The following is a 15,282-nucleotide window of genomic DNA, read 5'->3' as shown; positions in this document are numbered from 1 at the left end:
ACTTCATTTCACAGGCAAAATGCTTATCCTCTCCACCTAAAAAAAGCACAGGTCAAAGCTACACTTATGGTTGAAACACATCTTGAAATACATCACATCCTCTAGCTCTCAATTTTGAAGTCTGTGTTCAGCTTCAGTGTCAACAGCCCCAAGAATTGATTTTGTGCCTTATGTTATCATATACTTACAAGTCTTACCCAATCTGGGCTTATACGGAAAAGAATAGCAAAGAATAAATGTCAAACATAAAAAGGAATCCCCTTCTTCCATATTCTTTTACTTGAAAAACAAGACCTACACATGGGTTTGGTGGTGCAGCAAGGTTAACTCTTTAAAGAGTCTTTTATCACATCTTTTAGCCTTATTTTATTTTGGATATGCTAACTTTCCTCCTGTTTAGCATAAGTTGAAAATCCTACTTCTGTTTCCTAACCAGACTTTTATACAACCCGGACTTCTGTAGACCTGAAATGAAAGATATTTTAACAATTTGTGGGCCCTTAGGGAAGACGTATTTTGCAGTGCTGCTTTTCACATCCCACATGTTTTTTTTTAAATTATGCTAAGCCAAAGTCAAGACAAAGAAGAGGCCAATGTCAGAGACCAAGACCTAAACCAGTTTTACACTGAGTTTTTTTATTTGATTTTCACTGCCAGCTTGAAATTTAATTACAATAAAGAGAAGTTGGTTTCTCTGGCTTCCCTCTGCTGTTTTATTATAAGGAATGTCAACTTTCAAAAGTGAAAGATTTTCAAATTACACCTAGATAGACCAGGAATTCCAAACCTCGTGGCAGTCAAGGTTCACTCTAAAGAACTGGTGATACAGCATCTCTGAGTTCAACAAAACCAGAATAGTTACGACAGAGCTCATCACTGCTGCTTCTCTCTCTCTTTGTCAAATGCAAGTGGGATCTCCTTGCAGGGATGGGACCAGGGCATAAACAAAACAACGTAATAAGAAAGAAAATTACTCTTGAGGCTGGTTCCTAAATACACTGTGTGAACTTGTATCTTCTTTCTGCAGAAAAACTACACTGAAAAGACAGGCTGTGATATATAAAAGCAAAAGGCCAAGTTAATAACTTACAGTTTTCTTCATTTATAAGAATTTATGATGCCGGGTGAAATGTCAATGCACTGCTCAAAACACAAGAAATTCTTTGCCAGTAGCTCACTGGATTCCATTCCTGAAACTTACTGTTCACTCCCTTATCCTTGAACCTTTTCCAGGGACATCGCTTTATTTTCATATAAATTCTAAAAAGCATTGGTTTTAAAATCCGTTTTAAAAAATGCTGAAAATGTGCCCTTTGCCAAAACAGAGTTGTATTGGACTGTGTTATGTGAGAAAGAGATTCAGTTTGTTTAATACAGTTTCTAAAATAGCAGGAAATATTGGCCAGTTTTGCAAGTATGTAACCATTCAATGGTCTGCTCAGTCCTGTAAGAGTACAAAGGTATTTGCATGCATGTGTGTACAGAAGTAATCTAAATAAATAAGAATTTGAAGTATGTGCAATTTATTTCTAGGTCAAGTTTAAAATTACCTTGGCTTTAGTGAAATTTCAGAGAAAAAATGTTGAAGAATCAAGTCTAGTATTTTCTCAGAACAGTGCAAACTGGAGCCTTTTTTAGGAAGATATCACACCTTAATTATTTTGATATGCAAAGTTTGGTAGAAATATATAGTCTTGACTTGGAAGCCAGTGCTCACAGCAAAACCACTCAGGGAGAAACACTGGGTGAAAGTGTGCACACAAGGACACACACTGATAACAGTGTCTTGGAAAGCTGCAAGTCAAAGCAAAGAACCCAGATAAATGTGGAAGTTATGTTATCAAAGTGCCACAATAAGCGTTTGTACAATAACCTTGTGTATTAAACCCATGAAAAAAATCATGTAAATTGATTTATATAAAGAATTCACCAATGCATCTGTCAGATCTGCACCTAGGACTGGACGGGGACCTCTTCTGCAGAGGCAAGATTCCAACTCCCCATTCCCCTTCCTCCAAAAGATCCTCATACATACATTAGCTCACTTTAAAATGCATGAATAAAGTTGCTATATTAACTCCCCACTTAGTAAAATCAGATTATTGCAGATACGTACACAGATTTCCAAGCAAAGCCACAAAAAATAAAATAAAATAAATAGTAATAATAATAATTAAAAAAAAAAAGGAGGTTTTCATGAATGTTATTTTGGCAGATATTTTTCCCAAGGGCACAGGCTAGCAAACAAAATGATTACACGAAAATACAGTATGTACCATGAATATTCTTTGGTATGCACAGGACAAATTAGGGTGATATAATGTCACATCGCCACATTTTAAAAGAATTAAAAAATAAATAGAAAAATCACAGGCTTTTTAAGTTATTCGGAAAATAATACTCTCTTCACTGTCTGAAACAGAAACTTTTAAAGGAAAAAAAAGATTTTTAAACCATGCTTTGATAACAATGTTTTGATTACAACTTGGGGAACATTTGTTTAAGAGAACAAGATGAAAATTTCTTATGACCCTAATCCAAATCCTTTTGAAGCTGGAAAGCTTTGGTTTCAGGCCTCAAAAATGTTTGTTACTATAAGACGCACCTACCTCTTTCAGACCAGTGCCCCCCTAGAAGTGCTGCCTCTGCACACAGGCCAAGAGTCCCCACTGCCTGTTAACGATCTCCTGGGGAGCAGAGGATGTCTCCCTGTTAACACCTTTTTGCCATACCTTGCATGAAGCATCATGTACCATCAGGCTGCTAATCTTGCCTGCAGTATGAACTCCCCTGTATCCCAAGCGTTTCCCCTCACAGCGCCTGCAGAAGCATCCACAGGTTTGTTGTTTACAGGAGAAACAGCAACAGAAACCTAAACAACTTACATGGGGTCCTACATGGTGCCAAGTGACAGGCGTGGGCACTCAGTCCAGAACTAACCTCATTCCCTGAAACAAACGTAGTTAGCAAAATTACTCAGTTTAATTAGGTCTGCACTTTGAGTCTAGTTATGGCAGTTCAGAATACCACTGCCTTCAGCAGCTTAGCACCAGCTTCAGCGTGAGGCTTCTGCCCAGTGAGGGATCCCAGTCCCCTGGGATCTCCTCCAGCAGTGAGTCAGTGGCTTAGCACCAGCAACACAGAGCGAGCCAAAACTTCTGAAAATGAAAGATCTTTCTTTCCCACACCCTTTCATTTGGGAATGTTTGAGTCTGCAAGTTAGTGAACAACAAAATTCTCACTCTTTCACTGCCTTTTCAACGTGTCGAGACTGAGCTCATTCCTAAACATATCTATTTATAAACATATAAACTATGCCTTTTACTCTGCCTTTAGGGAACAGTATTTCAAGTAGAGGAAATGTATTAGTGAATCCTGTGTTTGTCCTCTGAGAAATATCTAACAGAGGACAAGGGCGAGGAATATTTAAAGGAACAAGGAACAGAGGAAGCAAAGACAACGCGAAATAAGTTCCTTTCATAAAGAAACAAATTCTTTATTCCCAGTTCTCTCAGTTTTAGCAGTGTGTAATTTGAAATGCTTCCTCAGTAATTTGTTTCAAAATTATCACTTAACTGAGCTGGGAACAGAAGGATTCACTGAGGAGCCATGCATTTGGTGTGGACAAAAAATAATGGGGAAAAAATGGAACGTAACATCTCTTCCTTGATAAGAAAAGCACATGACCATTAGTTCTTTTACAAGATACTTCTCCCAACACTTCAGGTTAATTCTCATATATATATTTAATTTAAATCTAATATGAAAGTAATTAAATGGAAACCCACATCAAGTTATGAAAAAGTATTCACAGGATTAACAACGAAGCAAGACAAAGATCTTTATCATAACTGTAAAACCTCAGACTACATTTGAGAATAATCAGCCTCAGCTGAAATCATATTATATCTAAATTAAATTAATGCACCTGAAATGTTTCTGGTTTTAAATTACTTAGAGGCAGTAGCTATATGGTAAATTACTTCTCTAGTTAGCTGCCTATTTTCCTACCCACCATCCCATCTGTTAATTACAATATAATTTGTTGTTATGGAAGGAATTCCTTTTGGTTGTTATTGTTGGTGTATGCTAAATAGCTACTTCTAAAGCAGACTAAGAATTAGAGTTGGACATATTGATAAGATTTTTTAAACTGATTGTTATGAATCAAAATTACAGCAGTTCCCCACATCTCCAGTGACTACTTTATTAGTTTGAAAAGAAATTTGCAAGAAGTCTACGTGAAGGGTGGCTCCTACAGAAAAAAAAACCTTCTTCAGTAACAGATATAAAATATGGAGCAATAAAAGCACTTTCTGTAAATCTCCATGATGATTATTTATTGCTTGGTATATGGAATAAATTTTCAATTAAATGAATATGATAGTTTTAATTTAGTTTCCCTCCCCTAATTCCACCACTTTTAGAGTTAACAAAAGAACTTATTGAACAGATGGATTACTTCCAGTTTTAGACAGAGGTTTTAAAAGGACAGTTAAACCATCAGGTACACTGTAATTGAGATAAAACAAAGTTCCTCTTTCAGATCAATAGAAATGAGAAGTAGCTACACTGGATTCTGCGTTCCCTCATTGTCGTATTATTTTAAATTCCGACTCTCCTGGAGATTTACAGCCCTGTGAACCCCATACTATTTCCAGCTCCTGCCATAACCTCAGCTACATTACTTCCCCCTACTTGTGCAATATTGCAGTGTTCAGCTAAGATTTAGAACAATACTTTTTCATTTTAAGCAATGGGATGGGGCCTGGGTCAGGGAGTGCACCAGGACCATCAGCGTGGGTGTCCCAGGGAAAGCGGGAGCCTAACTGTGGCTGTGAAAACCCCCTCTGCAAGTTCTAGGTGGGGCAGTGCTCCATGGGGGCTGCTGGGAGATTCCTCATGGAAGGCTCATCCCTTGAGTCTTCTGTCACAGCCTCAGGGTACTGTGGCCAACTGGAAGCCAGGCAAGGACTTCACACCAGGACAAACTGGATTTGGATTCAGAGCTGCAAAAGATCTCACACAGCCCTGGAACAACAGCACATCACAGAAGGCAAGGGGGAAAAACATCCCCTGATGAACTGCACTGTGCATTTACCCATTGTTGGTTTGTGTCTGCAAGCACCTGTGTGTGCACACATTTCATCTGGCCCCAAACACGGAGCTGCTGTCTTATATTCCAGTGTATTTTTTCCTCCAAAACCAGGCACGTGTGCACACATACACACACAGGCATTGCCCTGAGGTCACAAAGCAAGCCAGGAGGCCCAGTCTTGTGCAGTGGAAATCCAGTGTTAGGAGACAGCCCACCATGTATTATCTAGGAAGAAGCAGTGGTTAGAGAGTCCAGACACTACAACTTTTCAACATAAAACACAGTACAAGACAGAAAGAGTAGGTGTAAAATGTTGTTATAGCATTCTTCTGGAAAAGAAATCCTGCCAAACCAACTTGCCTATATTTTGTCACAGTAGATACAGTACATTTTGGTCTAGAGCAAGGTCTGCCTGACCAGGTTACCACAGACTTGTTTTGTCTTGCCAAGCAGATGCACTTAGTATTGCTTAATAATCCCTAGATTCATATTGCTGATTGAAGGAGCCAACAACTTGTCATATCTGGAAGCTGGGCAGAACTGAGAGATTATACAAGGTCAGTTTTGGAAAACAGGAACAAAATTCAGTGTTCTAAAATGATGGAACCAAAACTCATTCACTGAGCCACGTCACTGTTTGTGCTGCATGCTACTACTTTTCTAATATCACTTTTCCAGTGTTTGAGAAAATTCCAAAAATTTGCCTCCTGTCATGCATTCCATTAACATTTATTAGATTTATCTATGGAACAGATACACTGTTGTTCCTTATAATATGAGCTTAGTCCCTTCACTCAAAAAGAGGACGGTTTTGCCAGTGGATTTTTTTCTTCATATTCTGGGTAATTGAAATGGTGTTTTGGAGAACAGTCTGATGTAGTATTTGCCTGTCTAGAAGGAGAGCTGCTGTCTAAGCATGGTTAAACTATGACTTAGGCTTTATTTGAAGATACCACTGTGCTTGCAGCTGAGTGTTTTATCCTTACATCTGTTTTGGCAAACACCTCAAGGTCTGACATCTTTGAGAGTGCTCCCACTCAGCAGGTGCTCCTGAGCTCTCTCCCAGAAACCATCAGACCTTTTCCCTTCATTCCAACCTGGCTGAAGTGAGGTGATTTTTCTGAACACAAAAGCTAGTGGCATGAACTCCTTAGAAAATGTGAGAAAAAAAAATTAAATTCACATATCTAATAAAAGTTTGAGGTACTATTACAATGAAGTAAATTCCCTTTGGCGTACTATGATGTTCATAGCCATGGTAGATACAGAAAGCAAGGGATTCAAATCTCAGCTGGGAGCTTGTTCCTCTGGATCAATCTCAGGGAAATCACTAGATGAAACCAAGTGTAGTGACATTTAGATGAAGGAATGAAGCCACCTATCAGAACTTGTAATAAAAACTGTTTGTACTTATCAGTTAGTATTGTGGGTGAATTCTCTGTTCTTACACAGTTGTTAATACTGCAATGTTTATAGTTTTGTCTTCCTGTAGTCTCAATGAAAAGGCCCTCCAATAACCCAGTTCTCAGACAACATCAGAACAGGATTCAGATTTGACCTAGTGAAACATCTGTAGTCAGCTTCCCCACTCAGGCTATGAACCCTTACCCATTTTCCTGCCCTATGATTGCAAATCTATTCCCCTTCCTACCCAACTCCATTTGCCCCACACACTCTTGCAAAGATGGATACTCCTGCCTTGTCAGTGGGCTGCTGTGGACAGTGCCAATGCTCCAAACACTTTTCCTATGGTCAGACCCTGTCTTCTTAGGAAAACTATATTAGCTGAAGCAGAGTAGGGTCCTAGAAACAAGAAAAAACTTTAGAAACATCCCACAGTCTTGTCTTCAAAAACACCTTGCCCTCTCCTGGCCAACCAGACATGTATTTGTTGCCTAGAAAAGCTGTTCTGCCACTAAGAAAAACTCTAGCTTTGCTAGACCTGGCAGGAAGAAGTAACTCTGAATGCCTTAATGAGCAGCACTGAGATGGCTTTGCTTGGCCCCAGCCCCAACCCTTCCCAACGTACCACCTTGACCCATCCACTTACTGCCTCATACCTTCCCTGCTCTCCCTTGGCCTTGCTTCCAAATCTTGAGGAGGAAAGGCAGATCTCGACTCTGACTGGACCTGTGCAGCAGACATCACAGGGAAGAGCAGCCTGGGAAGTTGCAGAACAGCAAGTTACTTCCAATCCACATGATTCAGAGCAGCCATTCACACGTTGGGTTGGCAGTGGTGCTGGTGCAGATGCTCACCTGAGGTGCAGTGGAGGTGTTTGCACACTGTCACGGCTCCGACCCTGGCAGCTCAGAGAAGTGCACCCACATCAACAGAGGGGGAAAACCCCTCTCCAGTGCCATGTGTATTACCAAGGCTGACCTTGAAAATTTTATACCACTCCTCCATCATCACTTTGGCAGCGCATCCACGTTATAGTGGGGATGGGAAAGTCAGTATAGGAGTCTGACCTGGTTTTTTTGCACACACAGTCGTAATGCATTTTGACTATCAGAAATGGGCTGAACTTCAGGGAGTTCTGTACAGAAGCTTCCACTGACTGCCACTTACTCATTTATTACATCTCTTCTCTCACTGACAAATCTGTGGTGTGACTGAACCAGTTACTCTCCGCTTACTCTGGAGTAAGTTAGCAAAGGACTAAAGGAAGACAATGTAGTTGATTAATCAAGTGCATTTATCTGAGAACATGAAACCTAGGAGAAACAAAGAACTTCACATAAATAAATGTCACTTTTTTTTTTAATTTATCCTTTATTTAGTAAAAGCACCCAAAGCTGCATTATATTAACACAAGTAATAAAGCTTTCATATTTTATTCCTACCAGTGCATTTCCAAATCCAGGTGAAATGCTGGAAATAAGTAATGCTGCCATACCATGAACACAGGGTGTAGATCACAATGATATACAACTTACAAGTGAACACCAATCTAATAAAATAAAAGGCTGTAGTTAGGTGTGAAACCTGAAACTTAAGGAATTTTGGCTGCTTTATCTCCACAAAGTACCATAAAAAAACCAGCGGTTGTAGGATAACATACTTAATCATACTTTTTGCATCACTTTATTGAATACTCCATGTTTGGATGTACAACTTATAGCTACAGTGTGTGTTGGCTACAATGTTACAATGAGAATGTGTATTGCTTGCATTTGTACAGAAAGGGTCATGAAATGTATGGACCTGTCTGCATGTTTAACAAAGTGAAACAGCAATACCATAAAACTTCATCATGTATGAATATCGTAAATGGTTAAGTTATAAAGTCATTCATTCAAAAATCAAAATATTTCAATGAAAAACTATATATAAAATGCAGTAAAACATAAATTACATTTAAAGGTCTGTACATGATTCATCCTGCAAATAGAAGCACAAAAACAGCACCTCGTACAGTATTGCTTATTTTGGTCTTCTAAAGTTCAAAGATCATTTTTACCAAAAAAGGCAGGAAAAAACATGGTTTCACATGCAATCCAGCAGTAATTGTGGTAAATCAAGTAAGTCTATAACCCCTCAAAAAACCCAAGACTTTCACAAAGTAGAAACGTACATGTGGAGCCATTTTCTGTACTTGATAACCAATATGCAATTAAAGTTGGATTTATTAAGTTAGTGCACACCTATAATATCCCCTACAATATCCCCATTTTTGGTTAACAGTGTATTAAGGCTGTTTGCTGCTGAAAATACACAGCAGAGAAGGAATACTTTCATCCACAAATGCAGTCAGATGATCTCATTCAGAAGCTTCTCTCACAGTCATTCACTGGAAGTGATGAAAGAAATCCATCCTCTCTCCTCTCACGTTTTTCCACAAGATGTTGTGGATGCTCTAAGTTTATGTGAGTTCAAAATCATTTGGATAAATTCATGGTACAAAATTCCATCAAGGGCTATTAAGCAGAAAAAAAAAAATAATCCACTTCTGGATTGGGAAGTCACTAAGTCACAAATTGCTGGAGACTGGGGAGGTACCCTGGGGAAATTCTACAAGGGAAATTGCCCTTGCAGTCTGCCCCTGGGCAGACATTATCGATGGCCTTTCAAGACATGCTACTGGGCTGGACAGACCTGTGCTCTTACTCAGCACAGCCAGTTTTATGTTCCTTTTCCCTACTTTTGTTGTTATTGTAATACAAACACAGATCACTACTCTCAACTTTTTTTTCTCAGACTCAAAAAGCAAACAACAATCCCATGTCCATTATTACATCAAAGAGATAAATACTACAAACTAAGCTGTCCATCACAGCCAGGGTGTTTCTTTATGCTTAGAGCAACTCTGCAACCATAGTTGGATTCCTTTTTGTGTTACTGGTTTAAGCATAATTCACTAGCATTACACTCACATATCATGATATACACGATGTGCAATGCTACTCTGCAATATGTTGCACAGCAACAGTACATATCTGAAAAGCAGCTTCTTTCAAGAACTGTAGGACAGTAAAAAAGATTAAACCCAGCAATTCTATACCATCATATTTGCAAAATCCAGTGGTGGTAATGGTCAGTAAACCTGGTATATCATTACTGCTGCACTTTACATTGGTGTTGCTTTTTTACTCTAGTTTTAGTCAGATCAAAATCACTCTATTAAGCCTAAGGATCTACTGTCTCCATGCATGGAAGCGATGTGGGGCTCTTACTAGTGAGGCCAAATTCCTTAGGCTTCCGATTGGATTTCTGCTTCGTCCATCTGAAGTGTGTCATTATCACCCAGCAATTCTGTTTCAGGCACAGAGCTCTCTTCCTCCTCCTCCTCCTGGACAGGATTCTGGGCAATATCTTCCGTTCCATTGTGTGTGTCATCCGTGCCTTCTGACAGCAGGGCAGCCCTGTCGGCCACCGACGCGTTGGAAGGCGCCGTCGTTACGTAGCCTGTGCTGGTGGATCCGCTCCCGCTGTGGTGGGAGCCTGGCTTGGGAATGATCTGGGGAGGCATCTGCTGAGGAGCCATTTGCATTGGAATTTGGACAGGATAAAAATTTGGCAAGTAAGCACCGTAGGCGGGCATTGGCTGGTAGCCATTGACTGGAATGTAGAGCTGCGGAGGTGGGACCATAGGTCTCATCTGGCCTTTCATTTGTATGAACTGGGGTTGAGGGAAGGCTGGAGTTTTCTGCTTTGGTCCAATGTATCTAGCATTGCTGACATTGCTAACAGGGCTTGTGCTGAGGGAACTTGTTTGCGTGGTGTTGCTCGCCCCAGAAGTTTGCGCTGAGCTGTTGTAGTTAGAAAGATTTCCCCATGTTCTTAGTCTGTTATGTATATCTTTAAATCTTGGTCTTCTGTTAGGAAATTCATTCCAACACTCCAACATCAAAGTGTATATCCACGTGGGGCAGTCATCGGGACACGGCAAAATCTGTCGGTTCCTGATCATCTCAATGACATCCTGGTTAGAATAACCACAGTAAGGCTGCAGGCCATAGCTGAAAACTTCCCACAACACAACTCCGTATGACCATATATCTGAATCAATAGAAAACTTGCCATACATAATAGCCTCAGGGGACATCCACCGGATAGGAAGAAGGGAATTTCCCATCAGTTTGTAGTAATCAGCAGCATAAACTTCCCTGAAAAGGCCTAAATCAGATATTTTCACGTTCAGTTTATCGAACACCAGTATATTTCTAGTGGCCAAGTCCTTGTGGACAACATGGTGGCTTGAAAGATATTCCATTCCTGCAGCAATCTGAGTCACAATGTGGAAAAAGTCTGCTGGTTCCAGAGTGGATTTTACTGTCTTGTCATCATCGGTGCTGCCAACATCTGAATGGGGAGATCTCATCACTAAGAACTCATGGAGGTCACTGTGGGAACAATAACTGAATATCATACTTATAGGTTGCTCCTTGGTCACTATTCCCAGCAAACAAACTATGTTTGGGTGCTGTAATCGTGATCTCATCATTGCCTCATGTTTAAATTCTTCACGAAGAGCCAGTTCTGCTTTGTCTTTAAGTGTCTTGATGGCAACAGCTTGTGTCTGTTCACCTGGTGCTGTACCAAAAAGATGACCCTTGTAGACTTTGCCAAACCTCTCCTCTCCTAGTTCCTCCATGAAACGCACAGTGGAGAGATTAATTTCTTTAAGCTTAGCCTGAAATGAAGTAAAGACAGTCAGTAAAATATCATAGTGTTTCCTAAACAACCAGAATCTCTTATTAAAGCAAATCTCCCAGTGGCTAGATGTCCAAATGCAAGACAAACTGGGTCAAAATGACTTTTCAGGGGTTTTTTGTATATTCACATCAGCATATTGATTTTACAGTTAACCTTGAAGCGAGTTAAAATATTATCAGAAGTGTAAATTGAATTGTGCTGCAAGATAATGAGTATAATTACTTCTACAAAGGAGTGGTCATATTTCCTGCAAGCTAAATGAACAATGGGTTCAGAGTAAATCTGGCAAATGATGACATCTATTAACTGCAGCTGTACTTGCCCTACAGACCAGCCCAGAGCTGCTCAGTGGAGGTCTGTCAGAAAAGCACTGGCTGAGGAGGTGGAAGCCTCAGACTGAACTGAAACATCCATTCCAGCAGAAGGAGGAACAAAACCTCTCTCTTTCAGTTCTGCAGTAGCAGATCCGCCCTTTTCCCTCTGTTGCACTACAGGAATGGCCCCTGCCCATGGGCAGCAGTGTACAGTACCCCTGCTGAAAAATCTCGTGTCAGCCCCAATGAAGAGGGGGGTGCAACTGGAGCAGAAGGAAGAAGGAATTTCTCCCTGGTACTTGAAGGAAAAGGCTGCAAATCCAAGAGTGAGAAACACCCAGAGCCTCCTTCCTGTATCTGGGAGGGAAAGAAAAGGAGTTTGTGATGGTGTTGCAGTGGATCCATCCAGACCAGCACGGGATGGAGGAGTCCCTGACCGAGCAAGGTGCAGCTGGCACAGCTTCACACACACAGTACTGCAGCATGAGGGAGTAGGGCAGGCTGGAAAGAGGCTTTAACAGGTGATTTGGGAACAATCTCTGATTTTAGTGGCTAGCAGACTGTGGACTGGGCCACAAAATTTGCAGCACAGTCCTGCTCAGCCATTAAACCTACCCTTTACACAAAAAATCAATCCAATTTGCTACAATTGGTCATATTCATCAAATATTCTACAGTTTCCTGAAGAGATGTTGTTCAATTGTTCCAAAGTGAGCATTGTGTTTTAAAGCTTGCATTTTGTAAATGCTGTGGTTAAAAATTAAACGTTAGCACTGAACAGGATTTCAGCACAGAGTTATTTGGCCCAGAAAATCCTGTGCAGGAGCTGACTTCTGCAGACAGGAGTTCAAAGCCATTTTCGTTTCACCATCCTTTGTGATACTCAGCCTTCAAAAACATTGCACCCCATTTCAGCTCCCCACTCAGTTAGGGATCAGAACAACAGCTGTCTTGAGCTGATGGGTTAGACATAGACAAGAAACCCCACTGTGCACCACGGTTTAAACAAGCAAACTGGCCACGTCATTATCAGCAGCAAAAATGAGCTGCAGGCTGCAGACTGGATCAGACATAACAACATTTCCAGTCACTGCGACAACAGGCAGAATGGTGACTGACAGGTAAGGACAAATGCCATAAAAAGCTTTGTACTGAAAGCTGTCACACAAGGCTGGGATTTCTAGATACAGCTAGCAGGTGTAAGGATTGTTTTCCCCTGAAATAGATGGCCTGCACAGCAGGAAAATCAGGTCCCCTACAACACGGCTCAGTTTGAACACAGACAATCTGAGACAGTTAAAATCATAACAGTTCGGAAATACGTGGGCCTGAGCAGATTCTGTAAGAAATACCTGTTTGTGTTGATTAATGAGAGGCATTTCCATGTCCTGGCTGGGAGATGCCATCAGCTGGCGACGCTGTGGTGTAGCAGCAGATGCCTTCTGCTTGTTTCTGCACATACACACCAGGAAGAAAAGGCAGGCTATCACCAGAGGAATGGCTATGCTGGGAACAAGGATGTAGAGGATTCCCATTTTGCTGTTGTCATGTGGACCTGCCAAGCACAGAAAGGCTCATTGCTTACAATAAGTATTTTAAAGACATTTTATAGTTAAGCAAGTTATTATGACTATTAATACTATATTTTAAACAAAAAGTAAACCATACCTTGAAAACAGAAGCCACACTACCCTCTCCCCCTTCTCCATAACTTTCCATTAATTATTTCAAAGAAGCTTGACTGAACACAGCAACTAGTAGTATGAAGGTAGACTAGGAACCCCACATGTAATGTGTTGACTGTAACAGTATTTGGTTAATTTCACCTTTTTTTTTGAGGCTTCCAGTTGTGGAAACTACAGAATACAGATCAGAGAATTATTGCATTATTTTGTTCAGGCTATAAAAAACAAGCAGTCTCCGTGACAATATTTAAAACAGTGAATTCAATGTGATAAACCCCAGCACAACATTGCAGTCTGGCCCTCTCTCACAGCTTCAGCCATTTTATCAGCACTTTGCCCATTCTTTACTTCCACTGATACTACTTCTGCCCAGAGTAAAACAAATCTCACTTCTCATTAGCAGAGATATTATTTGTTCTGTACTTAATAAAATTAAAGTGCTTTTATGTTAAGAGTGAGAAATGAAAGAGCCATCAATACATTTAATAAGGTTGTTCTTTAGCCTTCCTAAAATGCTTTTTCTCTTAATATTTAGAGACTCTAGGAAAGCACAGAGATGTTCAAAATGTTCTCTGGAACTGCCTGGGATGTTTTCTGTAACCTGCGGTTTTGCTATTTGTGGTAACTGCTTTCACCACAACCACAACCCCGTGTTATCTTTACACCATGTTACACACCATGTAGAAATTTATTATAAATGTCAAATCATGTTACTGCAAAAAAGTGAAGTAACTAAGAAATTCCGTATTAGTTCAGAGCAGTTTTAAAGATCCAGGCAATCCACTTTTATGGCTTCCACGATTTATACCTTTTGCTGCAGGAAACATGCTTTTCTTCCTAATGAAGCACAGTAATAAGTCACTTTGTCATGCCCAAATACTGTTAATGTGTGAAGTCTGTACTAATACAGGGAACTGAGTGGAACAGTATTAAGCTGTGAGAGCTGTGCTTTTTATTTTTGCAATCAGTTGTGCAGAGCCACTAGCAGCTAATGCAGGACTTTTCTGATAAGATCATCTCTTTTATGCCATCTCTGCTTCTGCACTTCAAATGGTTTGTCTTTCCCACCAGACATGGTGCTATATCTCCCTCTATAGGATCTGAAAATCCTTGCTACCTACAAGATGTCACACAGGACAAAAGCAATATAGCCTTGAGTAGCATGAGCAAATCAAACACATATAGGTGTTTGACAGGTGAGGACAAATGCCATAAAAAGCTTTGTACTGAAAGCTGTCACACAAGGCTGGGATTTCTAGATACAGCTAGCAGGTGTAAGGATTGTTTTTCCCTGAAATAAATGGCCTGCACAGCAGGAAAATCAGGTCCTCTACAACACGGCTCAGTTTGAACACAGACATGTTTTCTATGTCCAATCTGGCATTTGACAAGTCAAAATACAAACTGCAGCATTATCATGAATTGTTATCTCAGACTAAGCCTCCAATATGTAGCCATTACCTCAGTTACAAGCTCTGATCTCCAGAAAACATTAAAACCCACGACTGAAAACAAAGCTACTGCAAGTTAAACATCCAAAACCATAACCCCCTTAAGCGAATTGCAATAATCAGGAGCATTCAAAATTACACAGGATTCAGAACAGTAGTAGGGGATAAAAGAAAGAGAATACATACTACAAGAAGGTACGTCACACAGTTCCATGCGTACGTTTTTATTCTTTGTGAAACACCAGGGACCATCCATCTGACCTCCGGGATTTCGACAATACGCATGTCCTCCACCTAGCTCTGGAAACTGTGTGCTTGTCAGATCGTGGTTGTGGGGACTCTGTGAGTCCCAGAGCTGGCAAGTGTGGCCAGACTTGGTAACGCTGACCGTCCCTCTGTAGTCCGCTCCAGAACCGTTGTAGCACTGATGATCTGCAACACAGGGTTTGGCAAAGTGTTTCAAAAACCCAAACAATCAAGGGACAGCAAGACCAAAACCGTTGAGGCCCATAGACCATGTATGCAAAAAAAGTACTTAAATTTAGGTGCTTCAGGGCTTAAATGAAAGGTGTTTG

General features: G+C 40.5%; 1 protein-coding gene across 2 annotated transcripts in view; it reads right to left on the bottom strand.

Annotated features, from left to right (window-relative positions):
- Positions 1-8,709: 8,709 nt before the first annotated feature.
- Positions 8,710-15,282, bottom strand: part of ROR2 (receptor tyrosine kinase like orphan receptor 2) — a 145,253-nt gene continuing 138,680 nt past the window's right edge. For both annotated transcript variants that reach the window (XM_032676484.1, XM_032676485.1), the window contains exons 7-9: positions 14,894-15,139; positions 12,924-13,126; positions 8,710-11,234 (exon numbers count right to left, since the gene is read on the bottom strand). In XM_032676484.1, coding sequence (XP_032532375.1) covers positions 9,792-11,234; positions 12,924-13,126; positions 14,894-15,139 — 1,892 coding nt within the window. In that variant the 3' untranslated portion in view covers positions 8,710-9,791. The remainder of the gene's footprint in view (positions 11,235-12,923; positions 13,127-14,893; positions 15,140-15,282) is intronic.

Source organism: Chiroxiphia lanceolata, chromosome Z (genome assembly GCF_009829145.1).
Source record: "Chiroxiphia lanceolata isolate bChiLan1 chromosome Z, bChiLan1.pri, whole genome shotgun sequence".
NCBI classification, from domain to species: Eukaryota; Metazoa; Chordata; class Aves; order Passeriformes; family Pipridae; genus Chiroxiphia; species Chiroxiphia lanceolata.
Note: the sequence above shows the minus strand (reverse complement) of the source record. Positions and strands in the feature narration are given on the sequence as shown.